Source organism: Haemaphysalis longicornis, unplaced genomic scaffold (genome assembly GCF_048455015.1).
Source record: "Haemaphysalis longicornis isolate Haplotype H1 unplaced genomic scaffold, Haemaphysalis longicornis Haplotype H1 scaffold_2, whole genome shotgun sequence".
Taxonomy (NCBI): domain Eukaryota; kingdom Metazoa; phylum Arthropoda; class Arachnida; order Ixodida; family Ixodidae; genus Haemaphysalis; species Haemaphysalis longicornis.
The window spans coordinates 271,850,773-271,878,117 of NW_027526295.1; the positions used below are offsets into that span (position 1 = coordinate 271,850,773).

At 47.0% G+C, this 27,345-nt stretch overlaps 1 protein-coding gene across 3 annotated transcripts; it reads left to right on the forward strand.

Moving 5' to 3' along the window:
- Positions 1-635: 635 nt before the first annotated feature.
- On the forward strand, positions 636-26,447 carry LOC144170715 (retinol dehydrogenase 12-like). Of its 3 annotated transcripts, none has more exons than XM_077700685.1 (7): positions 636-753; positions 10,810-11,055; positions 13,706-13,945; positions 18,966-19,058; positions 21,140-21,337; positions 23,824-23,933; positions 25,734-26,447. In XM_077700685.1, exons 2-7 carry the CDS (start codon positions 10,830-10,832, stop codon positions 25,950-25,952), a joined length of 1,086 nt encoding a protein of 361 aa, XP_077556811.1. In that variant the 5' UTR covers positions 636-753; positions 10,810-10,829; the 3' UTR covers positions 25,953-26,447. The 3 variants fall into 3 exon arrangements, with proteins under 3 accessions (XP_077556811.1, XP_077556812.1, XP_077556810.1); XM_077700686.1 differs by lacking the exon at positions 636-753 and adding an exon at positions 10,029-10,094; XM_077700684.1 differs by lacking the exon at positions 636-753 and adding an exon at positions 10,377-10,530.
- The last annotated feature ends 898 nt before the right edge of the window (positions 26,448-27,345 follow it).

Consider the following 27,345-nt stretch of genomic DNA (forward strand, 5'->3'; position numbering starts at 1 on the left):
CGGTTCTATAAACCTTATAGTCGGCCGCCTCCATTCACGCGCGTCTCCGCCGTACTGCAGCGCTGGCATCGAGGAACCTGGCCTGTAGCAGTGGAACGCGGTAAATTCAAATCGCCTTGCGCAAACCTTTAGTGTGTTTACCTTGGTATGAGCGCGACGGTACAGGAACAGCATGAGAGGTGAGCGGGAAAGCAAAGGGGGGCATTTCCTTGGCAAATGTCTGCAAAGACTATCGTCTTTTGACGGCATTTGCAACGAAAGGAGCAGATACGTGGCCAATTTTTTTTATTCTAGGGCAGAGTTTTTGCGCGGTTCTGTTTTCCTTGATTGCATCCACTGCTTTCCGAATTGTACTATTGGGGAGGTGGCCTCGTCAGGATATGTACGAGTCTCCTTTTGCCACGCCGCGTAGAATAACTACATGCATGTATTTATGTCCGAAATAAATAGAAATTAAAATTGAAGGGTAGTTTTCACTAAACCGGCAAAATTCCAGAGTATCACAGGGAGAGTTTGTCCATTCTTGCAAGGAAAGAAAGATTTAGTGCAGGATTCCTGAGCGCCGGAAGCTTTTTCGACCTCCGATCCAATGAAGCCCGCTTTTCCGTGTCGGTAATAACCGCACCGCGAGGAGTTTCCTGTCAAGGCCGCCTGCTACCTCCTGTTGACTCTACCGCAATCGGCGCGAATCGGCGTGTGTTTCCTATACGCGCACTTTCATTTCAGGCCTCGCTTGAGTGGGGACGCTAGGCGGTGAGTGTCGCTGCTTCTTTCCCTTGTATTGTTGTTGAACCTGCACGCGGCGAGCTGTAAACAAAGGCGCTTAGGTGTAATTACTGCGTGATGTTGGATGCGTTGATGCAGAGGAACGACAACGGCAAAAAAACATATAGAATCCCATGGATACGGGTCACCGCACTTTAGAAAACTCCCTGTGGTTGCAATCACCACCTTGCTTCGACAATACTGCCCTCGTGACGTAGGTGCGTTTAGCGACAGCGGGGGGTCACTCTACTCTGAAGCCTCCCCCCCCCCCTTCCCCCGCCCCGAAAACCTTAGGCCGGGTTCGGACTGTTGCCGCAACTGTCGTAATATGTTTAAAGAATGGCGTCAGGTCACGTCTCAGCCAACCGAACTACGTGACACGCCGTTTTTTTACGTCCATAGATCACGATATAACTTTTTCGTCGGTAGTCTGAACATAGCCTGGAGAACAGAAATATTAAGAAAAAAAACACACACCAATCAATTGACGCTTTCAAATCTGGTGGGCTTCCCCAATGCTACTATACCTGCGGCATCATATATTCATTCATCATAAACAAACATTGTTTGCCCCGCACATCCCGCATAAATGCACCGCTCTAAATCGGCGAGGTCTACCAAGCGGGTTTGTTCAACTAATCACAAAAGCTGCCCTGGTAGGGTGGGCGTTGTACCGAAAAGAGAGAGAGAGAGAGAGAGAGAGAGAGAGAGAGAGAGAGAGAGAGAGAGAGAGAGAGAGAGAGAGAGAGAGAGATAAAAGCAAACGGAAAGGCCGAGAGGTTATGCAGGCTTAGAGCCCGAACTTCTACTCGACACTGGAGAAGGGTGTGCAGGGAAGCGAGGGCAGGTGGAAAGATGGAGGTACTAGAGGGGACGCTAACGCATTTTAGTCCCCTCACGGGCACTATAGTCTTTGAGATAAGCCTTTTTTTTCTTAATAAAACGCAAAACAGCTTTTGTTGCCTGCTGCGAAGTCGATTGTAGGGGTCGGTGTCCTAGAATAGTCTGTACTGTGAACTGTTGATTGTCCAATCGGTTGAGCTAGCCTCAGCTCGGTGGCCAAAACACGACTTCTTGATGCATACAGTGGGCACCGAGAAACCACATGTTCGATTGTCTCTTCAACCTCGCAGGCGTCGCAGCGGGCACTACTGGCCATCCGGATGAGGAAGGCGTAGGGTTTTGTGAAAGCCACTCCCAACCACAGTCGAAAAGCGGGCTTTAATGCAATGATGTGACACTGAAGTGTTTCTTCCGAACGGCGAATGTTGTTTCGGGTGATGTGATGATCCGCCACATCAGCGCAGCGCAGGATGTAGCGAAAGGGGGGGAGGTGCTCAACTGTAGCCCGGATCCTGTGGCAGCAGACAGGCTCAAAGGAGCGTATAACAAGTGGCATAGCATAAATATTTATTAAGCGGCTTGTGCGTGGACGACAGATTTCGCTGATCCTATAATGTGCTCGGCAACATCGGCCAACCATCCTTTTGTAAACAAGATTATTGATTACTTTTTATAGACAATTGTTCTTCATACGATTAATAAAATGTACGATTGCTTCAATAGCTTTTTGAAACGCTCGGAGGGATTACTTATAATTTTTAAGAGCACAGGTTAGGGAAAATATTTTTAAAAGTCCATGTCTGGTTTTTTACTTTTTTGGAATGATTAAACCTTTCTTAACAAATACACAGCGTCTCAAATATTTTTACATTCTGATTCGGCCAAGAGGATCACATTTTCAAAACCAAGCGAAGATAGGCCTCCTGCAGCAAGCGCTTCAACGAGTAATCTTTCCACTAATTCTACTTCAGTACCAAGACAAAATGTTACCCGCACAGTCAGCGGCTACGCTCTCGTGCATTTGGACCTTCTGCGAAGTGTCAATACGAGCAGCTGCACCCGCAGACAGTGATGAGGCGGCAGCGAACTATTAGTGAACGTAATGCATCGTGATGGCAGATTGTAGCATGGTTTCTCGTAATGGGCGTGCTAAAAACCTCCGCCTTTGGTGCTCTGCTTACGTTCAACGAGGGCTGCATAAACTGTGTTAACCTCAGCAACGCATTTGGCATGTCACCAGGGCGCAACACAGTGGTGTGTTTCGGGGAGCTGGACTGTCGTCGACTGTACATTGCCTAGAGAGAGACAGACAACCTTTAATAGAAAAGGATGACCACTGGTCACGATGAGGGAAAAGAATGGGGAGGGAGGGTACGAGAAAATAAACAAATTAATGCTGGCCGTTCTCAGTAGACTCAATAACTGGGCCAGTTCTTGGAACCTGCAATTCATGGGCCAGTTCATGGTGATCGCAATATGGTTTGTGCACATACACCAGTTCGTTCGGGGGAGGACCCGCTCAAACAACCCGTGCCAGACCGCTTTTAATTGAATAAACCGCTATTTCATATAATAGTTGTGCATCAGTTTGTTGTGGATCTGGATGGGGTTGGGGTGATTTAAATGTACGGTGCGGGGCGAAAGCTGGACACCACCAAACTAGGTGTGTGAGGTCTGATGGAGTGGTGGTACGGCAGTAAGGACATCAAGGGGGTAGGTGGGGGGTATACCACTTGCGAAGTGTTTCAGGTGTGTACGCTGAATTTGCAATATATTTGTTAATAAAAATTTCGCCTTAGCGGGGAATAGGAGGTAGGAGGCAGCAATCATGACAAAAAACAGAAGAGAAGCAAGCAAGAGAGAAGCCGATTCTGGCAGTGACTATTTGGCTGCTGGATGTCAGACATAATTCAGTGCATCTTGGCTTACAACAAAAATGAAGTCAACATGCATTTTCATGTTTGACTCTCAATATCTCAAAAATAAACTGTTTTGGTGCATTCTACATGTTGTTATAAAAACTTGATAAAACAGGAGGCTGAATTTTAGCTAGCATAATGTAGACAGCAGTGCACAGCATCTGAACTAGAATAGTACACATACACCCAATGGCTAAATGTGACTAAACTGTTTTCTTCCGAAAAAGAATTAACAACAAATACTTGTTGTGCTTGTGAAAAAGAATGTGAGGAAGTTAGTCTTCAAAATATATTCCTAGTTCTACTATACCACTGCAAGAAGTCATAACGGCGAATAAAACTAAACAAACTGGAATGCGCTAGGTGCAGTATTTGCTGAGGAAAGAGGTTTTAAATAAGGCTCAAAATACATGGAAGGTATAGGGTCTGCCCTGTGCCCTTAAAACCTTTCTGTGGGAACACCGAGATTATAATCTTATAATGAACCTGCATACCCGAGCGGGAACACCTACGCTTATATAACCGTATCTGTTCGTATTTGGGTATGCAGTTTGCTCATCTGTTCACAAAAATTATTTGACTCCGAATTTCAACTCAGAAGTCTGTCTGCACGCGGGCAATAAGCTAAGCGTCTTTCTCCTTTGGGCTTCCTCGGCGTACATAGAGAAGGAAAAATGGGCTGGGCGATTGGTGAGATGACTTTATGCACAGTGCGTCGCATGCGCTCGATGTACTTATATACAGGGTGTCCCAGCTATCATGCACCAAGATTTAAAAAAAGTGCAATGGCGTTACTCGAAGAAACCCTAGTGCATAATGTTTGCAGTAGTGTGGAGAAGCGAACCGTATTTTTTTTCTTTAAGGAGACTGAACTAATTAATTGTAATTAATTATCTAACTCAAGAAGTACTGTCCTAATCACTGAAGTGTCAATGAGGCCTTTGTAGGAACCCACGAGGGGCATCTAACTGCGGTATTTTCAGCGACGAACTAATTGCGCACTCAGGTATTCTGACTGACAAAGAAAACCCGCGAAATATGAAAAAATACCATGTGATGGCGCTTCCGCGTGCATTGTAAAGCAGCGTCCCCAAATAAGCTGATTGAAAGCAATTGCTTCTGTCACCCGCCCGAAGAGATAGCGCATCACCTTGATAATGTCATGCATGGAAGGAGCAGCAACATCAAGATTCGCGGGGCGCGCGTGCAGATAAGGCACAAACTCTCTCACGGTTCCTTCTTTCTTTCTTTTGTTTATTTCATTCTGGCTAACTCAGAGGCAGCCTGTTTGAGGGAATTTTTTTCTATGCACGTGGAGGCGCCGTCACGTGGTAATTTTCATATTACGCGGGTTTTCTTTATCAGTCAGACTAAATGTGTACTCAATGTTCGTCGCTCAAACTACCGCAGTTTGATTGCTCTCATGGGTACCTACAAGTGCCTCATTAACACTTTAGTGATTAGCGCAGTTATTCTCGAGTTATATAATGAATTACAATAATTAGTTAGGTTTCATTAGTAAAAAATGCTGGCCGCTTCTCCACAGTACTGCAAACATTATGCACAAGGTTTTCTTCGAGTTACCCCTTACTCTTTTATTAAATCTTGGTGCATCATAGCTGGGACACACTGTATATTGCATTGAATTTTCTCGGAAACCAAATACACGTCGTAAAATAGAATCACTAAAACAGATGATTTGTCAAAAAAAATGACAGGAATCATCTGCACTTGATGAAAAACAGCTTCTCAAATTGTGCACGTAATTCTGTTTGACAGCTTCTTTTGACGGTTATTGCGGAGCACAAGTTCGCTTTTATAAACTTCGCTATGTACGAGAATCTTGCGTCTTCCTGACGTCGCGGCAATATCAATGAGGCAAAGTTTTTTTGCAATATCGTTTGGAATAATTGGCAACTTTTCCTGGGCTGGGCACCCACTTGTTATTCCGTTAATGTGACCACGGTCTCCTTCACGAGACGATAGGCAAGCAAAACCATGACTCTCGGTGGTGCACCTAAAATTTTGCTGCGCCGGCTGAAAGACACGATAAAAAAGTTTTTCAAAAAATGAAGGCGGGTCAGTTACCTCTATTTGATTCGGTTTCACTAGTAAACGCGTTAGGCCGACCTCCCCGTCATCCGCGCGTGGGCATACGTAGTCGCGTCCCGCTAACCCGCCGCCGTAGCGTGAGCGTACGCTAGTCGCTATTTAAAACTCTCTACATTATAATAAAGTGTTTTTGCATAGAGGCTAGCGTACGCTGACGCTACGGTGGCGGATGCCTGAGTCGACTTGATTGATTGTAGGGTTGAACGCGCCGACGCAACGCAGGCGATGAGGCGCGCCGTAGTGGAGGGCTCCGGATTAATTTTGACCACCTGGGGATTTTTAACGTGCGCCGAAATTTCGTACAGACGAGCGTTTTTGCTTTTCGCCTCCATCAGAAAAACGGCCGCCGCGGCCGGGAATCGAACCCGCGACCTCATGCTCAGCAGCGCAACGGCCTGAATCGACTAGTTCGTTCTCCAGGGACGGGCGCCCATGCCCCGCCGAGCCCGCGTATTCGCTATTAGTTTCGGTGAGGGGCGACCTGCTCGCCGTCCCCACGCGCGCATGCGCAATCGTGTCCCGGTAACCGGCCGCAGTAGGGTTAGCGCACGCCAGCCTCTATGCCGAAACTTTCTGGTGATCTCCACATTGCGCGTTTCCTGACCTTGCGGTCTGGAAAACATGCGTCCTACCAGCGCAACAATGGTCGATGCTCTAGCTTACTTTTAACTTAACACCGTACTCCGCAAAAAGAAAGCCAGGTGCAGTCAAAAATAGAAGGGTCAACAAAGAAGAATGTTTGGCCCATTTCTTTTTCAAAAAGTTAGAAAGTGTGGTTTTCCGTTCCAGGAAAAATAATAATAGCGCTGCTAGAGTATTGTGATATATTTGTTGCACCATTAAAGTATCGCATAATTAAGATATTGAGGGAGACGTCAAGGGCAGCGGTCACCCAGAATAGACGTAGCAGAGGCAGTCGAAACGGAGCGTTTATTCTGAGCGGCAACCCAGAACTCCAGTCCCAGGAATGATGATGAGGATGGGTATGAGGAAGAGATGAGGTACGACATGATGATAATAACGGTCGTGAGAAGCAGACGAAGTACACGGTGAATTGGTCACAACAGTACAATGGCACTTGTCCATGCCTCCTCGAAGTGGACAATAGCGCATCGTACAGATTGAGGCTTACAATATAAATACACTTTTCTAAAGCCCCTTGATATAAAAATACAGATGCTCAAAAGTACCTCAAGATGCATTGAAGTTATTGTAGTGTCGCAACACTGCCCAGCCCTGATGATGAGTTTCTCACGGAGTCCTGGACTAAGGACCCCGTCCTCCTACCCCGCCCTCCTACCAGACGAATGAAGTTTTCCTCCTACTCCCGGCAGCTGCAGTTGCCATTGTCCAATCTCTTCGAGCGGGTACGTATAGATAATGGGTGGGCATGTAGAGGTGTAGCAGCCAAATGGAAATTGGTGAATCGGCCGTGAGCTTCTGCCGACTGTTGTGGTCATTACTGGCCAATCCACCTGAGCAGGTATATTTTTTAGTCTTACTGTATTCAGCCTTAGCGTTAGTTTACCTTAACTTTCAGCCAAACAGCGTGTCAGGTAACATCAAACTTATTGTACGTCACGTGGTGGACGCTGGTTGACGTCGCTAGATCCCAAAGCGTAATGGCAGCGCTAACGTCGGGACGCGCATATACCGAACGGGGGAGTCGGGCCGCCGCGTACACTATTCCGCATCCGCGTGGAAATGGTTGAATCGGCTGTGAGCTTCCTACGGCGCGGTTATTGCCACTGAAAGGTCCACGTAATTTGGCCATCGCAGGCAGAGGGAATTTCGGTGGCAGGCTTCCTGCGTTACGTAGCCGATGTAAGTTTTGGTGAGAAGTTGTTTTTCGCTTCTCTGGGGACACCCCGCCACTGTTTTTTTCAATAAAAATCATATAAAAATTGCCACCAAGACAACTTTACAATTATGACGTTTCATTTACTTTTCATAACTGGTTAGCTCCTAGTTGCAATTGTTATAGACCCCGTCTGCTCTCAATACGTGGACATCCGTGGAAGGAGCACGACTGCAGAAAATGGATGCAATCCTTGTTTTATGGAAACCTTCCCGCAGCAAAGTATATGAAAACTGGCCGCCAAGGCGATTCTATTCATACACTGAGTTTCACCTACTTTTCATAATTAAACCGTACCCAGCTAAATTGCAAATGTTGCGAAATTCCCGCCTCCGGTCAATGCATGGGTTTCTACGGCAGGGAAGGGGACAGCACGGATGTATGTCTGCTCGGATAAAACTATAGTTCTTCCAAGCTTAACCAAGTAATCACAAAGCCAAAGTCCCTACCATTACCAAATGAAAAGGAAAATAAATACGTGTACATTCCCTGACCGTGTGAGGAAGTGTATTTAATACAGACCCATTGGTCGTCCCCCGACACAAAGTGGAATGGCTCCTCTTAATTTTTCCTGTTTCTGCTCGTGCACAGGGGCGCGCAGTGAATTTTAAGCGGTTTAGGATAGCCTAGGAAGTCCACGTGCCATTTCTGCCGCAGTCACTCTTAGCGGACCGCTTCCACTTTTATTTTCCGGTAAAACCACCCAAAGCCCGTTCTACGTGGTAGGAATTTACCAGCGAATTTGCAGCTGCGGCACCTCTCGTGCGGACATACTTTCGTAGCTTGGGTAGCAATGAAAACAGACCGTCTTGCCGCACGAACGGCGCCGCAGCTGCGTATTCGCCGACAAATTCCCACCATGTAGAACACCCTTAAGGCGAAGACTGAAAAAAATTGGCGTAAAATCGTTTATTAAATCGTACAGTGTATGCATAGTGCACTCGACACTTTGCCCTGTTGTTTTTAACATTGTTGTTAATGACATCCATCCAGTTATTAGGCAGTGTTCTGTCTCAGTATGCAGATGATTTGACGCTCCATCGCACGGTTTCTTCACAGGACGATCGCGCCCTGCGGCAAAATGGCATCAATGCAGTATCAGCATGGTGCGACAACTATTAAAGCTTAATTTCTCCAGAACTATCGTGATATCGTGTTCTCGCAAGACTGCCCCGCTCATTTTCCCGTACACCCTGCTCGGTGAACACGTAAAACGAGCTACTTTAGTGTGGGATGTGGGTGTAATGATGGATATAAAGCTACTTTTCAACTCCCACGTGAACTACCTGACCACTCCTGTCTCCGTACGCGTGCCGCGATTTCCCGGGCCACCAATGAATTCACCGACCGTTCATGCTTCGTCTCAGTTTACCGCGCTCTAATTTAATTTTGCCGAAGCTCGACTTTCTCAATGTAGTATGAAATTGTTTAAGCCCTTCGTAGTCCCTTCGACCAGAAAGGATTCAGAAGCGCTTGACTAGAACCGTATTTTGTCGCTGCTAACCAGTGAGTCATTATGGGCACGGTGGGCTTCTCAAGCTTCTGAATCTTGATAAGCAATGTATTAGCCCCTCAAGGCGTGATCTGGTTTTTTTGTCTTTTTTAACTGTATTCATTTCAATTTTTACCGCCCTTGCCTTGTAAGCTCTGTTCACCTGCGAGTTCCAAGCAGACCAATGCGGCGGCATGGCTGCTTTCATGTCGAGAGAACACTGAGCCTAGCACAAGCTAGCCGATGCCGACACGCCTTTCACAGTCTGTTTTGATCTTCTATTGACATTTTTGGCAATGACATGGTTCTTTTCAAACGCTCCTTGGAAAATTTGGTATTCTGAATGCACGCGTTGTGGAAAGGTCGCACCTGGGCTTTTCCTTCTGCTTTTGTGATTCCGCACCAAAAGCTCCCCCTTGCTTATGCTTGTATGTGTTGAATTTTCTACACACGACTTCCGAGCTTTTGTTGCTCAGTGCCTTCTTTGATCACTCCCCTCTTATTTCTTATATATCTACACATATATTTTTTGCCCATTTTTATGTTTTTTTTTACTTTTCTATACGCTGTTTTTTGTATGCCTTATACTAATGTACCCAGTGCATCACCCGAGAAGGCCCAGCGCTGTTGGAGAGCATTTCAAATAAATAAATAAATAAATAAATAAATAAATAAATAAATAAATAAATAAATAAATAAATAAATAAATACAGCCGGTTGTCAAGTTGCTAAGGTATCATTCCTTCTTACGCATGCGTTGAGACACTTTTCCTGCCCGACGCCGTCCTCTGCCCGATTCCAGATTTGTTCACATAAACCTGCTAGTGAACAGCCTTCTTTGTATTTTTTGGAAGCCTTCGAACTGGTATTCTTCGTAAGGCTAACTCAACCCAACCAGCCTTCGAAACAGCGCAAATTATTATTCGTTTCACGCAAAGCGATGTCTGGGAACGTGTCCTCCGTCCTACGTCATAATCCCCCTCTTTTGTTTTTCACCGCTGCTCTATTGCTAAACCGCTGCTTCGCCGTCGCAGGCCTGAAAAGCAACAGCGCGGATGAGTCTGGGTACACGATGGTTGCATAACACACCCAGGCACTTGCAAAGGTACCGGTCGTCATACAGCTTGATTTTTTTTTCTGCGTATCTCCAGAATTGACTCAGCCTCTTTGGTGATAATCCCTGACATTAGCGTGCGTAAATTGTGCGTTCATCTCTACTTTCTTTGTTACAGCGAGCTAATTTCAATTCGCTTGATTATTATTTTCAGTGTGTTAAGGCTTCTATTTCAAAAGCATTTCTAAGTGCCGCTTCCCTTTTCCTGTGAGCTGCCGCGTCAAGGTCCTTCCGTGGCCTCCGTCGGTTTTTATACGTTCCCTCTTCCCTGTCTCGTCTGTCTCGCAGACTAAAAAAACGTTAGCTCCCGCTTCAAGGACACGGACTGTAACTTATACGAGATAAGCAGCCTCCCCTTGACCGTCACTAGTCTTCGCGGACGAAGTACCTTACTCGTAGCTGCGCATCTCAAACGAACGCCGCGCTGGTAAGCTACATCCGCGAGGGCATTTCACTTCGGTTTGGGTGCTTCCTGCACCTCGTCAACATTGTGAATTACTTGGAGGAGTCGGTCAAGACGTGGGGGGCATTCGTGAAATCCTTTTTGGATCCTAGTTTATGAGTGTAAAGATCTTCACTTCAGCCTACACGATTGGTGTGGCGTTTAATTGAATGCATATTTCCGAAAAAGCCTTAGTGTAGGTTCTGCTTCTCAAGGTTATTATGCTGCCCAAAGTTTTCAATGCCTGACTGGTGTCTTTCGCAGAAAAACAAGCTCAGTGCAAGATGGACCACACACCCTCAAAAGCTGCTGAGCAACGGGATGTAAGCAGACAGCTGGATGAGTACAGCGGCACTCTCATCGACAAGCTGTGGGCTTACTACGAAGAGCTAATATTTTTCACGAGACTGGCGTCACTCGGGCTGAACCACGTGTTCGAACCGGCAGCCATGTGCCAATCGCAAGCCTCGATGGAAGGAAAGACCGTCATCGTAACAGGGGCAACATCAGGTGAGTGTCGACAAAAAGCACGGATACCGCGGCGTTATTCTGAGGCCGAGTTCTCGTTTTGCTTCCCCTTCCAATAAAGTTAACCGAAATGACTTACGTTTTTGAACGGCAGTCTTGTATGCTAATTGTTTATGTTAAATGACTGCGGTATGAGCTGTTGCGCGTCATTGAATCGATGTTGTACTGACGCGAAAACGTTTTCGTGAACAGACGCGCATTTGTGACCGAACAATCTCGCGTTGCATTTGAAAGTGCGTTTAAAAGCATATGAGCTCTTAGCCTGATATATTGAAGCCTGTTCTCACAGCATGTTCTGAAGTTTGTCCCCTTTGTATAAACAAAAAAAAGTGATGCATTTCGTCGCCAAAAAAATAATCAAAGTAACAGACTCAAAGGCTTTACGCTATCGTTGCGCAAAAAGTTCTACAGCAAAAGCAGATGCGTGCGATGTGGCAGGAGAACTGTCGTAGTCGTGATCAAACGGGTGAAAATAAGTAAACTTTGACCATTTCCAGTTGGCGCTCTAGCGCCATTCTCTATACACGCACACACACATACACACACTCACGCACACACACACACACACACACACACACACACACACACACACACACACACACACACACACACACACACACACACACACACACACACACACACACACACACACACACACACACACACACACACACACACACACACACACACACACACACACACACACACACAAACACACACACGCAAGCGCACACGAGCGCATGCACACACGCAGGAACGCAGAATCTTTGTCCTCTTTTCAACTCAACTTGCAAACTTTATTTTGCAGTGAAGTTGTACAAGGCGAAGACACCATGGAATTTTCTAGTCCATAGATAAGACTACTAGCGCTATACTTGTAGAAGTCGGTCAGTGTTTTGGATTGCGTATCGTCTATCGCCCGTCCTTGACAGCTGTCAGCGTTCAGCGCAGGTGCGATGATAGGTGAACATCAGAGTCTATCTCACGCGCGATGCCCTCTCGAGATAGATATCCGTGTTGTGTCTCTCGGAACCAGGGAGAGATGCCCTGTTTCAAGTCGATGGTTGCAACGGGGTCGTGTGTGGCAAGCGTGTGAACTCGCGAGCAGGGGGCGGGGGAGTGGCGGTACGCGTAAAGGTCGAAACGTGGGCGTGTCCGTATGCCCCGTGGTTGAAGAGGACGAAGACGTTGAGCGTGCTGATTTCTGCGGCTTGCCGAGCCATCCAGGAATTACTTTATACGTAGTGTATAATATTTCACCAGACACGTGTGATGTTAAGCGGTTTATGACTCCGCTATTTGCGTGGGTCACTCGTGACCATACCACCCCTGTTGTGGTTGTTGGAAATTTCAACGCGGATGTTGCGGGATTACAAGGAGAACGGTTCCCGCGGTTCCTTTTGTAGGTGGTTGGTTGGCGATGCCACACGGACCCGAGCCGACCAACAACGCAGCTGCGGTCGTGAATGTCACGACATTGCCAATAACTGTGTCGAGGGTTGCGAGACATCACTGCACCACTCAGCTTCGCTGGCCAACCCAGAACTGAACAAATTTGAATTTTAACAGTAGAGCTGCTCTAGTGTTGGGCTTGACGGCACTCCGTCCTGATATCATATCCCGCTTCCTCCGAATGAGCTTTTTCCACCCCGATTAAACCACGGTTCCCAGCTTAGAAAAAAAAACTCATGATGAACAAAAAAAATGCCCCAAGATCTTTATATTTTGATGCATCTTGTAGGAGGCTTAAACTGCCCCTCAAAAACTGTCTTGCCAGCAATGTCTATAGAGGTGAAGCCGACTTTAAGGCGACCGGTGTAGGCTTGATCTTTTCTACATTGCCTCTTGCGCAGTGAAGCATGTCCATATACGGAGGGGGTACGATTGCAGAAATGGCGCTAACTCTTGCGTTATCAAAATTATCCGAAAGAAATTATACGAAAATTAGCCGCTACGATGACTCTATCATTATAGCGGGTTTCATTTATTTGTCGTTTTCAGGTCCCAGTGAAGTTTTAAAAGTTACAGAATTTTTGTCTGCTGTCAAAACGTGGCCATCTGGGGAGGAAGTATGGTTCCACAAAACGGCTGTAATTCTTGTTTTACCGGAACTGCCGGAAACATGATATAAAAATTAGCCCCTAAGACGACTCTTGCATTACGTATAAGAAGGAAACCGTAGCTAAACTAAATCTTGGTAAAGACGACCAGAGCTCCGATGTTTCAGCAGATATCACACTCGGAGGAACTGGGTTTAATTCTTTGTGGAACTCCGAGGTTCGGTGTGATGTCGTCGCTTGCACGTCAATTCTCGGTATAGGCTTGATGTCCAAGTCAGCGTACTGTCGATACATGAGACGTGGTCAGTTTGTCGACGATTGTGACTTCACACGAGGGATTTGTGACCGCCAATAGTTTTGAGAGAGTGTGCAAGTGTTTGTTGTTGTAGGCGAAAGCATCTTTTTTAAAGCCTTCATTTAATCGCTGTTTTCTTTTTCTCTAAAGCATAAAGAAAGACGAATACAAAAAGTCTTGGTCACTTCGTGACGTTGATATGTTGCACCAGTGCTCAATTCTCTGTTCGCCAAGCAATATAGATTCAGGTAAAATTACTTTTAACAATTTTTGGCAGGTATCGGTTTGAAGACGGCCAAGGAGCTGGCCAGGAGGAAGGCTCGCGTCATCCTGGCTTGCCGCAACGTGGAGAAAGCCAATTCCATTGCCCAGAAAATCCAGGACGACACAAAGCAGGCCGTGGTGGTAAAGAAGCTTGTTCTAAACTCCTTCGAGTCTGTACGGAGCTTTTGCGAAGATATCAACCGAACCGAGCCAAGGCTGGATGTACTCATCAACAACGCTGGAATGGTCAACAGTAAGCACATAGATCTCCATGCCGTTCGTTTCATCAATGTTTGCGTGTATATTTTTTTAATTTGGAGTGCCCAACAACAGCACTAGGCCTTCTTGGGTGGTGCACTAAAAGTGCAGGGCGACACACAGACGAAACAAACAATATGGATACTGGTCGGGAACGGCAGTGAATCAAGAAGTGCAGTCGAGCCCCTCACACATAGGTCGCAAAACAGAAAGAATTCACTCAAACTCAATCGCAATTTTTTTCCTTCATGCTGTACTCACTGAACCTGAGACTCAAAAATCTCGTCTGTACTAAAAATCCCTCGAATTCACTCATCACATAATTATCTGTTATCGTGCTCACTTGTACTCGAACTCAAGAGTCCTTATGAGTACTCGTGCTAGGTCAGTACTCATTCGTACTCAATCTGTACTCACTTTTACTCGTACACAATTTGTATTGATGACTACTCGTAATCAATCTGTACTCACTGGTACCCAACTCACCTGCAATCATTTGTACTCTTACTCAATTTGTACTCAGTCATACTCATCTGTACTCAGTTGTATTCAATCTATCCTCACATTTACTCGTACTCAAAACTGTTTCTACTAATTCTATTCAATCTATACCCACATATACTCGTAGTCAAAACTGTTTTTACTAATTTGTTCTCGCATGAGATCACTTGCACTCACATGCTGCACTAGATCTATGCACTCTACTAAGCCAGAGCCAGAGAACGCTTCTAGCCCATACGAGTTGATTCTCATCTTCCCATTTTCACTTTTTGTCTAACTGAAACAGCAGAACGATTCTCTGGTCACCCATTCGGAAGCCCGATAAAGAGGGGCTTCGGCATGCGTTGAACATGCAAGCACCCTCTCGCGCCCCTTCCTTCGAACAATTCGAACTAAGAAAGTGCAGCGAAGCTACCCATGCTTACCCGAGCTTCCACTATGGCAACCCCATAACGGGCGGTTGCTGAGAGCGGCAACACCACGAAGAGGGAATGGAGAGAGCCACAGTTTCCCCCTTAACACCTCGTTTTACCTTCTTTTAAGCGGCGCCGTGAAATGTGGGAGACTCTTGATCACGCACTTCGCGACTCGAGTGCGTGATCAAACGCACAAGTTTGCAGTCGTATATATAGGACTCGTGAATACTACTCGCTACTACATGCAATCCTGAGTAAAGTACTCGCGAGGGCTATACGCATCAGTACTATTCGCGAGTGCATGTACTCGTGAGTACAGTACTCGTGAGTTCTGTACTTATGAGTACACTACTTGCAAGTTTAACTCATGAGCACAGTACTCGCGAGTACATGTACTCACGTCTGTACTGACTCGTCATCGTACTCGCTTTTTATCTAGGTGTGTACTCCCTCATCATCGTACTCACTTTTCTGTTTGAGTTAGTACTCAGTCCTCATCCTACTCACTCGACAGTTAAGTACGAATGACTACAAATAAGTGTGCTTACAAGCGAGTTCGTCGACCTATGCCCACACACCTACTCACACTCACACACATCAGAAAGAGAGAGAGAGAGAGACGCGCACGCACACATAAACACACACACACACACACACACACACACACACACACACACACACACACACACATATATATATATATATATATAAATATATGGTTTGAAAATGAGGGGCTCGTTAGGAAAATACAGAAAGAAATGCCGGCAGTCTACAACGCCAAAGAAGGCATACGGGAATGGTTAGACTATTTTTTTACCGTTAGTGACGTTACATCATTTTTTATTAATTACGTGAGAAAGAAAGAAAGAAAAACACGCGCCCAGAGTGGGGACCGAACCCACGCCTTTCGATCATATCTCGAATGCCTTTGGTAAGGCATTCGAGTTGGTAAGGCCGAATTGGTAAGGCATTCGAGATCTAATCGAAAGGCGTGGGTTCGGTCCCCACTCTGGGCACGTGTTTTTCTTTCTTTCTTTCTCATGTAATTAAGAAAAAATGATGTAACGTCACTAACGGTAAAAAAATAGTCTAACCATTCCCCTATGCCTTCTTTGGTGTTGTAGACAGCCGGCATTTCTTTCTCTCTCTCTCTCTCTCTCTCTCTCTCTCTCTCTCTCTCTCTATATATATATATATATATATATATATATATATATATATATATATATATATATATATATATATATATATATATAAGAGAATAAAAACTTCGAACAAGGTAAAAGCACGATTGTGGCCTACGTTTCAGCAAAGAGAACTTGCTTTCCTCTTTATATATATATATATATATAGATAATAGTCTAACCATATATATATATACCCGCCGCTGTGGCTCAGTTGGTAAGGTGTTGCGCTGCTGAGCACGAGGTCGTGGGTTCGATTCCCGGTTGCGGCGGCCGCTTTTCTGATGGAGGCGAAAACCAAAAACGCCCGTGTGTTGGATATTTCGGCGCGCGTTAAAGATCCCCAGGTGGTCAAAATTATTCCGGAGCCCTCCACTACGGTGCGCCTCATCGCCTGCGTTGCGTCGGCGCATTAAAGGGACACTGAAGTGATATGTAAACATTGCGGGATTACTAGCGCAAATTGTAGTCCGGAGTCCCCAGGCCATGTTTCGACCACTCTAGGCGCGTTTACGCGATTTTATTTAGTAGAAAAACTAATTCGAAAATGCTGTCGCCCTCTCTTTACGCTCGCCCATTTTCTGTGGCGTTTTCGTGTGACGTCAGGAGGGGATGAGCTGGCAATTGGCTGCGCTACTGCACGGTTCGCCGACCTTCCGATCGAGTCAGTCGGCGCAGCGTTTAGACCGCCGGCCGCCGACGGGTCGTCGCAATGGGCTCGCTCAATTGAAACTAAGCCATCACACGTTTGTGAATGAAAGAATGTGCCTTTCTTTACTTTGTTAGTTTGTACACTGTATCTAGCTCCAAGTCGAGTCATGGTCACCTCACACAAGCGCTGCACAAGCGCACATGCGACGCTTCGCTGACTTTGCGCTAGTAGGAAAATCTAAGGCCACTTGAAGGCGGGAGAAGAGTCAACGAAGTCAATTTTGGTACTAAGGAAATAAAATCAACTGATATTTTTACCGTACAGCGTAAAACTAGGGCGCGGGAAGCACTTTTTTGCGCTGGGCGAACAATCACAGCGGTCAGCAGCACGACTACGCATCTGCGAACGCTTTTACGTCTACGAAATGCAATTGCTAGACGTGAGCTACTGTGGAAACTCGGGCGAAGCTTACTGCACGAGCGTAGTACAACAAATAGTCACCTAAGCTGCTTGAAATGCCAAAACTAAATAAAAGTGTAAACCGGTTGTACAATATATACCCTATATTAGCAAGTCTTTCTCATCCCGCTCCGTGGCTCAGTGGTATGGGGCGCTAGGTATATCACCGCAAGTGTTTTGCAAGTCACGAGTTCGAATCCCCGCGGGTACGTGCTTTTTTTTTTTTTTTTTGTAAGTTAACTTTTTTATTTTCCGCCGATGTTTTCTATATTGAGTTCACCTTTTTTTGGGCCGCAACGTTCATGGCTCCACGAACTAGTTCACAAAACGCGCGCAGGCTGGCACTGGCGCGCTAGCGAGTTCTCGTTGGCGTGCTGTTGCCATAAGCACCGACTGCTTGCAGGCAGTGGGCACAGGCCAGAATGAACAGACCCTTGGCCTGGTGCGAACACGCTTTTTACGATACAGGCATGAGGGAGGCAAGCTCCAAATATGGGGGAAAAGCGCATGACATTTGGGCGTCTGCGGGTACGCGGAGGGCGTTCATGCACCGCGTAGGTCTCGGCTAGTGAATGCTACGACTACAAGCCATCTTGGGAGGCTTATCTTGTGCATTTTACAGCCGACAACATGGCAGAAGCGCGGTACGATGATTACTGAGATATTGAGAATGCGCATCCAACAACGCCATTAGGTTATGTTTTACAGAACCGAAACCGAAACCGAAACTTGTTTGATTGCTAACGTTGGGCATCGTCCAATCACGGCGCCCCTCCTCCCAACGTCACAGCCTTAGTTGGTGCGGCCGCCGCAAACCGCGCAGGGTAGTTTTTCTTCTTTCGCGCTTTGTAAAATAATTACCGATTTGTCAACCGGATAAACGATGAAAAGTGTGCTAATTCGAGCCAGTCTACGCAGTGCAAGCAAAAACGGGAGCTTGACAAATTCACTTCAGTGTCCCTTTAAACCCTACAATCAATCAATCAACCAGGATGGCACAGCGAAGCTTCGAGACTTGGCACCGGCGTACTGAACAAAATTTGTTGTATGTTTGAGGTAGGTAGCGAGCCACTCACAGAAAGCAGGAGACAAACCATGTGTAGACAGCTTGCCAAGGAGGAAATCATGGTTTACGCAGTCGAAGGCCTTGCTGCAGTCGACGCAGATGACGTCCATTTGATGATGTGAAAGTGCGAAATTGCTGGCGTCACTCCGAAAGCAGGCAAGGTTCGACACGGCAGACCATGTAGGCGTGAACCCTAGCGGGTTACTGTGAATCAAGGGGCGGATTTTGGTCAAGAGATAGCGGTTTATTACTTTTTAGTATAATTTTAAGACAGAAGAATACCGAAAAATTGGTCGATAGTTCCCAGACACCTACGCGTCTTTATACGAAATTAAAGCAGTTCCACTCAACGTGAAAGCGTCCAGAAGTGCAGGCCCTGCAGAAGTGCAGACCTCTCTTGGTGAATAGAACAGCGGTATTGTCCAATGCAATTCGAATTTCCCGCCTTCTCACTGCTAGCGCACCCTCTACCTGGAACTGCACGAGCGGAACTACTGTTCTTTTTGTGCTTGCTATCCCCTCGCATGTGCCGGAACTTTACGGCGCAGTTCTGAACATGTCGTTTTTACTGCGAAGCATGTACCTCTAACCAACCAAGGAAATTTTCGTGTCCGGGTTGCCTTTACATATGTTGTTACGTTGTAATTACATATTACCTGGAAGTTATCAATGGTCGCAAACTGAGAGGGGCGTTAAGCATCACGCTATTTTTTTTTCTTTTTTTGGTGTCTGACCAGTTTCAAGGGATATTGTACTCACAAAGGACGGATACGAGGATTGCATGCAGGCGAACCACTTGTCCCCAGTTCTGATCTCCTTGCTTCTTCTGGGTAAGTTAGCCTTACCATCTTTATTATGTGCTTTTTGCGAGTGAGAGGGCGTGCAATGTGGGGATAATTAAATGCGGCAGTAATTTAACTGCACTTGAGTAATATGCACTATAAGAAAATCCGTCGCGCCTTCCAAATAGGTGCACTTCGCCACCGACTCGAGCAATCTGGACAGATAACCGTTACCACCGGGAAAAAAACCTAAGCGGAAAAAAAACTTTTGGCAGTCACCGCTCTGGTTTGGCGAATAGGCAATTTCAAATCAAACGACTAAGTGCTTACCAAGTTAAGAACTTTGAACGTTGCAAGGAAAACGGTGCAACCCAAAACAAAACAGAGAAAGTATCAGAACGCTTTGCCCGAGCACCTTATGGATTAATAAATGGAAAAGCATCAGTTTCCAAATAGCAAACGTGTCCTGTCATCATCGTCGTCGTCGTCATCATGTTTTTTTTTCTGTGTATTTTTACTCTTCCGGCCACTACAACGTACAGCCTTGTAACTGTTCCTTTGTAGGTCCTGTATCTCAGCTCCCCTTTACGTCGCCGCAACTCTGGGAGTTACATTGCGCGAAGCAATGTTAAACGAATTCCAATGGCAGATCCGGAGCGCTCACCGTGCTTCACCGTGGAGCGCACCGACTCCGCGAAGAGCACGTACTCCGAAGCTGCGTTTGGGACGCAGCCGCTCCCGCCAGAGCAAAGTGTCGAAGCGTGACGGGAACAGGAAGTCCCTGGGATCCTTTGCGTCGCGCCTTCCTGAAATCGTCTGGTCCCCGCGGCGCGATCTCGTGCTGCGCGGCCGGAGGAGGCAGAGGAGGTGAGCACTGCCCGGAAGCGCAGATGGCGGAGACGTGGCGACGTCACGCGGCGAAAGAAGCGCCCTAGCGAGTTCCGGCCTACTCCGCCGATTTCGGCGGAGCAACTTTTCTTGCTCCACGGAGCGATCGCGGCGGCAACGGCGCTCCCAATCTGCCATTGGAACGTGTCTGCTCAAGACAGAGCAGAAAAGTTGCTCCGACAGTGCTCCGGATCTGCCATTGGAATTCAACATCATTCTACTGCGGGTACCAGTTGGCGACATTAGAGCCTATAGCGCGAAGTTAGGTTTAACGTCTGCTGGAATATAACCGCGCTCGCACTGTTTGAGTGCTTTCATTTCATTTCATTTCATTTCATTTCATTTATTATACCCTTAAAGGCCCCAAGGCATTATATAAGGGGGGGGGGTCATGAAACAGTGTTTACAGAAATACAAATGAACCTAGATATTGTTGAAAACACAAAAAAACATACAAAAACACAAAAGCACTAAAGCACCAGAGTTCGAAACATTTCTATGGGATAGCGCCGTACAATCGCACGTTTCCGTGAAATGCCCCAACCTGGCGCTGCAGACAGCCCTCTGACTGAGTTGGCATGAACAGGCAAATAGTATGTTTAGCTGAAACGTATTTTGCCGCGTACCTGCTACTTCGGTAATCAGCATGCTCGAGGTACCCCTGTACGCCTGAGTTCGCGTTTTTCACACACGTTTCGAAATAGAAGGCCACAACCCACTAACAAGTACTGCTTCCGTCAGTAAGAGCCATCGATCCGTAGGGCAGATGAGGATGAGTGCTCGCCTCGCATTCCTGAGGCCGTGGGTTCGATTGTCACAAAGGCAGATATTTGCCCAAATTTTTTTTTTTATGTGAAAATGCCTATGCCTCTTTTTTCCCATAAAGTTTTCGCGTACAAATCGGCGTAGAAGGGAAATTGCGAGTCTCCGGAGCTAATTTTTTTGTATTTTCTTCTTGAAGGGGTCACGGAATGACGTTGTGGCCGGTGTTTTTCCCGTCCAGACTTGAGAAACTTGAGAAGCTACTGGAGCGACGTTTTGGCCGGTGTCTTACCCATTTAAGCACGCGCATACCACGGGTCGGCTCCTTATACGCACACGGGTTTTAGGTTGTGCGCGTTCTGGCTGGCTGACTTTTTGAAGCTTGTGTTTTATTATTAGCCCATGGCTGTACATGTTTGTCCTAAGTGAGCGGGTTAAGCACATGTCATTAACATGAGCTGCGGCAATGTGTTTTGCAGAAAAGCTGAAGAAGTCAGCTCCGAGCCGGATAATCAACGTGTCGTCCGACTCGCACACCATAGGCAGTGTGTCCTGTTTCGAAGCGAGGGCCCGCGGCAGGAACCTGAGAATCCGGACGCCGATGGCCATTTACGCCAGCACCAAGCTGGCCATGTGTCTCTTTACCATCGGTCTAGCCGAGAGGCTCAAAGGCACGGGTGCGTGTTCGTCTTTATTATGCTGGTTACGTTCATAACAGCTCGAAAATAAAGTGAAACATGGCGAGTGACAGGATGAGGGGTTGGTTAGCAGCGAGCGTTTGCATTAAAGAAGAGTATATTGTCAAAACGGTGCCGATGAGAGGCCAGATAAGAGCAGAACAGGAACAAAATATGAAGAAAAAGTTTGTACCTTACGCCGTTGCAAGCTGCACCAAGCCCAACAAAAAGAATACTTTATGAAAAAATAGGCTGTGTGACGCTGTCGGCTTGAGCGACACAATTGCGTGTGGTTGGTTTAACCCGCACAGATCGAGTCACCTGCACCCGGTCGCCGTTTAGTTAAAGGAAAACAGAATAAACATTTAAAGCAGTTCCACTTAAGGTGAAAACTGTCAAGTACGGAGCCGTAATTTAATTTGTTGAAGAAGCTGTGGCGCCCTCTCGTGAAGAGATTCAGTATCAGCCTGTCGTGCATACCAAAAGTAGTGAACAGAGGGCTCCTCAGCCCCTGAAGATGTCCATAAAAAGAGGCGCTGGATTTAATTTTCAATAATTTGGCGTAGTTTTTGGGTAATTCCTTTTTTTTTCCAATTTATGTTGTGTGCTTATGTGCAATCTAGCAAGGGCAGCCTCCTTGGCAACGGCGCAGCGTAAAGATCACCTTCCAACATTTTGCATCTGAGTAACGCGTGCCTTCTGTAGCGCAATGGGATTGACATCGCCTTTGTAAGGCTAAGGGCCCAGGTTCGACCCCGACCAGGGGAAGCGGTGATGTTTCTGAAGCCTCCGTTTTGGTGCGTAAAGCCGCGTTACGCATTATGAGTTGATACGGTGGCTAGATACCGCGATCCCCGGCGAGCTACAACGACAAACCGCACCTTTGAAGTGCTCCACAGTTAAAAAATTCCCCGCATTTCCCCGAGGGGAAGAATGTGAAAGTGCGAATGCACGAGTTGAATTTGCGCGGTTCGGTAATGTTCGCGAAAGAGAGATCACACACACACACACACACAACTACAAAAAAAGAAAGATGCATTTATTCACAGACACCTATTCGTGTTGTCGTTGTACTTGACTGCTAGAGCGGATCTCAGCTTTGAAATTTCGTGTCAGTACTCCTTTAAGCAGGTGCATTAGCCCTTCTCACGCCCGATTCTTGGCCAATCCCCCACGTGGGTATGTGCCATGTCAGCGGCCAGGCAGCGCGCGCCCATCTCCCCCCGTTGCCAAGGTAGACGAGGAGATTCCTGACCAATCCCCCACGTGGGTATGTGCCATGTCAGCGGCCAGGCTGCGCGCGCCCATCTCCACGTGCGCGGACATCGCCGGTGGACGCAGGTTCAGGGTCGCTTAAGAAGTGCATTGCACTTAAAATGGCCCCGAGCACTCCGTAGCGATGGTTAACCAGCGAAGCTGTAACGGGCTGCAGCATCGGCTCGGCGTAGACGAGCTCGTCGTTCACGTTCATGCTCGCGGTGTTCCTGATCGTATTTACGTATGCATGACACATGCGTATGACGCGTGGCCTACCCATTTCGCAGTAACGTGCAGCCGGTGACGCTGCTCCGCACGTAACGCCGCTGCCGCCCCTGCCCGCGGCTGTCGCTTTATCGGCGCTTCAAGCGTTCCTCGCTTCGCGCACGCTCTGCTGCGAGAGAGCTGAACAGAGCCAATCTTTCCCCCTTTTTTTTGTGCGCATGTACATGGGGTTGCGCCGGAAGTGTTTCCTGCGTACACAAGACCACCGGATTTTCCTCTCGTCTATCCATAGGAAGCTTCGCTTTAAAGGAACCCTGCAACACTTTCGATAAACGTTTTCACTCTTCCCTTCACGTTTGGAAGCACTGCGAAAGCTATAGTTATGGCTAGCACGGAGCGTCACTGCGTGATTGACTGGTCGCAGCAGATGCGCCGTCCGTTCCTGCTTTGTTTTTGTAGCTTTCTTTTTTAAGTTGCTATGGAATGCGTTCATTTCTGCAACTTAAAGAAAACCGGCCAACAGCCGCTACATGGCCTAAATGACGTAATTGGGGCCGTCGAAAGAACGCCAAGACCAGGAAAGAAATAAAAATCTTTTGAGCGAGTTGCTAAGTTATCTGATGGGCATAGAGCAGTAATTTTTCGGCTGAGGTACTTCGCGACCTTCTCATCAGAGTACTGGGTGTGTTGGGTGACTAAATTCTGCATACATTTAAGATTTCAAGAAAAGTTCAAAGAAGGGTATCAGGGTCCCTTTAAAACCATCAATCGCTGCCGCAGCTGTTGCCATTATCAGCGTCGCTGCTGACGTGTCGTGTATAGAACACATTTCCTGCGTATGTTCTTGTCTCGCGTTCGCCTGGATAGCGCAACGCAGTAGGAAAGGAGAGCCTGAAAACAAACCTCCTCGAAGAGGATTAGAACATGAATTCTACTACAACATATGCCAATTCCACGATAGGGCGTTTCGGCCCTAATTTTCTATCTCTGGATATTCTGCGCAGGAGTGACTGTGAATTCGCTTCACCCTGGCCTCGTGAGGACGCCCATAGCCAGCCACGGGTCGCTGGCGCCAAAAGTGGTCTTCTATACGGCAGCATACCTCAAAGGAAAGGTAATGGTATATACATCACACGTATCGCATATGTGATGGCCCGAACATATATTGGCGCGGAAAATGCACGGCTTCGTTTGGTTTGTTTAGTTTACGTTTTGTCTTCGCGTGAGGTAGGTATTCTATGCCAGGTTTACGAAACATTCAGTGACCTCCCACTTTGTGAAGAAGGATGATCAGCGAAGCTGAGCGCAGTCCGAGGAAGGCGCGAAAGAAGACACGTTTGTGAGTAATTTTCAATTGGGATGCACACTTCGAAGTCTATTATCTGGATGAAACTTCGGAAGGTTAGAGTTTTATTCTAGTAGACGAACATGGGTCCGTCTGTTTTCCTCCCGTAGAAGCCCACGCATTGACAGCAGACGGGAATTCCGCAATATTTACGACTTTACCGCAAACTTCTTAATTATAAAAATTAGACGAAACTAGCGTAATTTTAGAACCATCTTAGCGGCCAATGGACATACCATTTGCTTTGGAATAGTTTCGACTAAACCAGAGTTACAGTGGTTGCACTCCCTTCGTAGTTGGCCTTGTACTGATAGCAGTCAGTAATTCTGCAACAATAAACACTTCACTGTGAGCTAATTAAGACAACTAAGTGAAAGCGGCGTCATGATCAAGTCCTCGTAGCGGCCAGTATCGTACGATTGGTTTCAAGGTACCCACAATGCATTGACATGTACAAAGCATTCACCAGAATGTTGGCTTGCCCGCAGTATTCGAAATTCTTTCATTCTAGACGCGACTCGGTCCACGGATGAAAAACAAATTCAGGAAGTAGCCTTAGGCAGCTTCTCTGCAAACAGATTTTTCAACCGAACACTACCTGTAGGCAGCTGCTAGACAAAAGTAGCTGATAGTCACTGCTTGCACTGTCCACGGAAAAAATGTTAAGCGCGTCGCAAGGGGCACTTTTTTTTAGTACACAACGTACGTTTTACTAACTAGTTGCCGTCAATATATTTGAATCTGAAGTACACTTCGACTGCAAACGTTTAACCCGAAATAATGTGCCTTATTTGTAATTGATCGTTTGCGAAAATCGGAAGGCATTGCTGGTTGAAAGTAAACCAAACCAAACAGACCTTTCGCTCGTCACAACTTGGTGTACAAGAGGAAAATATGGCCCACTTTTAAATGCAGATCATTTCAGTAACTCACGATGTCACACGCGTTGACGTCCGTAGTCGTAATCCGCACCCCTCCCCCTACACTATATAAAAAAAATACTATCCGGCGCCTGGTTTCGATCCCTCGACCCTGCGGGCGGAACGCAATGTACATGGTGCTCTACCCACTGCGCCACAAAGCCGACACAGAATGGGGGGCTATGAACGCGCCTTATATCCTTGACTCACTCAAACTATGTCAAGAAGCTGCTGATACAACGCATTCACTACCACCAACTCCCCAAACACTAAACGTTAACGCAATACACCCACCCCCTATGCGACGCATTTACTCGAGTCCCCCTCGCGGGGAGATGGGCCCAATTACGATGGCAGTGCAACGCCGGCACGTGCGGGGAGAAAAGAACAAAGAGAACAGAACTCCCGCTGGCGCAGTTTCAGGCAGGGGGCGCGCGAGCACTGCGAAGGCGGGAAATTTGAATTGCATGGGTTGGTAGCAGTAAGCGGATAACGGCGGTACAGGCCACTACGGCGAATCACTGCTCTGCATTTCCGACAGCTTTCACATTGAGTGGAACGGCTTCTAATTTTTTTTTTTAAGAGTGGCAGCCTGACCACAGTTCTAAGCCTTTCTGCACTATGTGCCTACCCCCAACCCCCCTTACAGTCGTCTTTTGAAGGCGCCCAGACGACAATCCGGCTGGCGGTTGACCCCAGCCTCGAGGAGACCACCGGCGAGTATTTTGACGAATGCGCACCGGCGGCTGAACGGTACCGAAACCCACAGCTGAAGGATCGAGCCCTGGTCGAGGAAGTCTTTCGCGTCTCCCTCAAGCTGGTAAACTTCGACGAAAAGCAACTCAACAGCATCGTCTGCGCCCAGTGACGCTGTGACTGGCTTCCTTGATTGAATCTGCGCTTGTCTGATAACGAGTGTGCTTTTGGTCCAGGTATCATTATGATGTCGGTGAATCATTTAGTTGCCTCTCACAGACATTTTTATTATAGAGATGTCGTATAGATAATATTTTCAAGGGTAAAAATCAATCTTTTCACAATTCCAGGGTACCTAAATATAAACGTTGAAATTTCCATCACCGATTTGCTGCAGCATATATGCTCACATTAACTTCAAAAGCGTAGAATATTAGACAATATTTTCGGGAAGCAACGGTGCTGAAAAAAGGGTTATTTCTCAGATGATACTGAACTACCTGTGCAACTCTTTTTTTTTTCACGAAACAGCAGTGCACATTGCATTTTTTATACGCAGGGACCAGAGCCCTTCAATGTACGCCATTCTTTCTTGGACACATACTTTGTGTATATTTTATGGTAGCGGAACCAGGTGTATTTAAATAAAGCCCTTTTTAAGTGCGCACTTGTCTTCAAAGTCTTGCTCTCTTTTTATATAAGGCTCCGTAAACGGTTTTTTTTAAACGGGAAGACCATGTGGCGGGAAGACCCACCAAACTGCACTCGTATACGTCTATGGATGCAAGGATCTCGATTGTCTTATCACGACATTGCGGCAGATGCAATTAGCTTTGCCCCATCTGTATTTTTTAAAGCAAAGATTTCCTAATCTCGTCGAGCGGTTTCTCCGTCGCGGAGTATTTGACCTTCATTTTACCGCAGCTGCAATGTACCCTTGGCAACTCATCGTGTGTCTCGCCGGCCGACTTCTGCCGGCAGCCGCGTTCGCTGCCGGCTTTGCGAATGAGCCGCCTAGCCACGTCACTCGCCGCATGCATTCGAACTTGGCCATGGAGGAGAAAGGTGCCGGTACGCCCTCTCTTCTCTGGGTGTTGCGCGGTAGCGGGAGACTTTGAGCCGTCAGCGGCAAGCGGCGTTTGACCACCCCTCGGATATGGCCTGGCAATCTAGATCACTAGAGGAAAGCCAACCGCGCCAAGCTAGCTTCGGAGACCGCGGAATAGCGAGCCGCTCGGCTCGGACCACAACCGTAGCCGAAGCAAAATGGAGAGACGAGCTAGTTGGTGAACAATTTCCATGAGTGAAACATAAGCGCAAAAATTCTTTACAGGGACGAGAAAGGGAACGGCACAGGCGCTTGCCGAAGGCCGGCCGAAGGCCGGCTTGGGACGACTAGTATAATAATTACAGTTAAATCAAAGATTGAAAACAAGACTTAACGAGGGAAAACCAAGCTTGCACTTTGCATATCCAGGAGTAGCTGAGCCAAGCCGCAACCATTTTTTTTTATTTTGTATGTGTGGACGTAATTTCGAGGGGAAACAGTAGCCGACCCTCTTGTG

Coding starts and splice junctions, on each gene's coding strand:
- LOC144170715 (XM_077700685.1), top strand. CDS start 10,830: ATGGACCACACACCCTCAAAAGCTGCTGAGCAACGGGATGTAAGCAGA. Junction 11,056..13,705: donor CGTAACAGGGGCAACATCAG/GTGAGTGTCGAC, acceptor AATTTTTGGCAG/GTATCGGTTTGAAGACGGCC. Junction 21,338..23,823: donor CGAGAGGCTCAAAGGCACGG/GTGCGTGTTCGT, acceptor TATTCTGCGCAG/GAGTGACTGTGAATTCGCTT.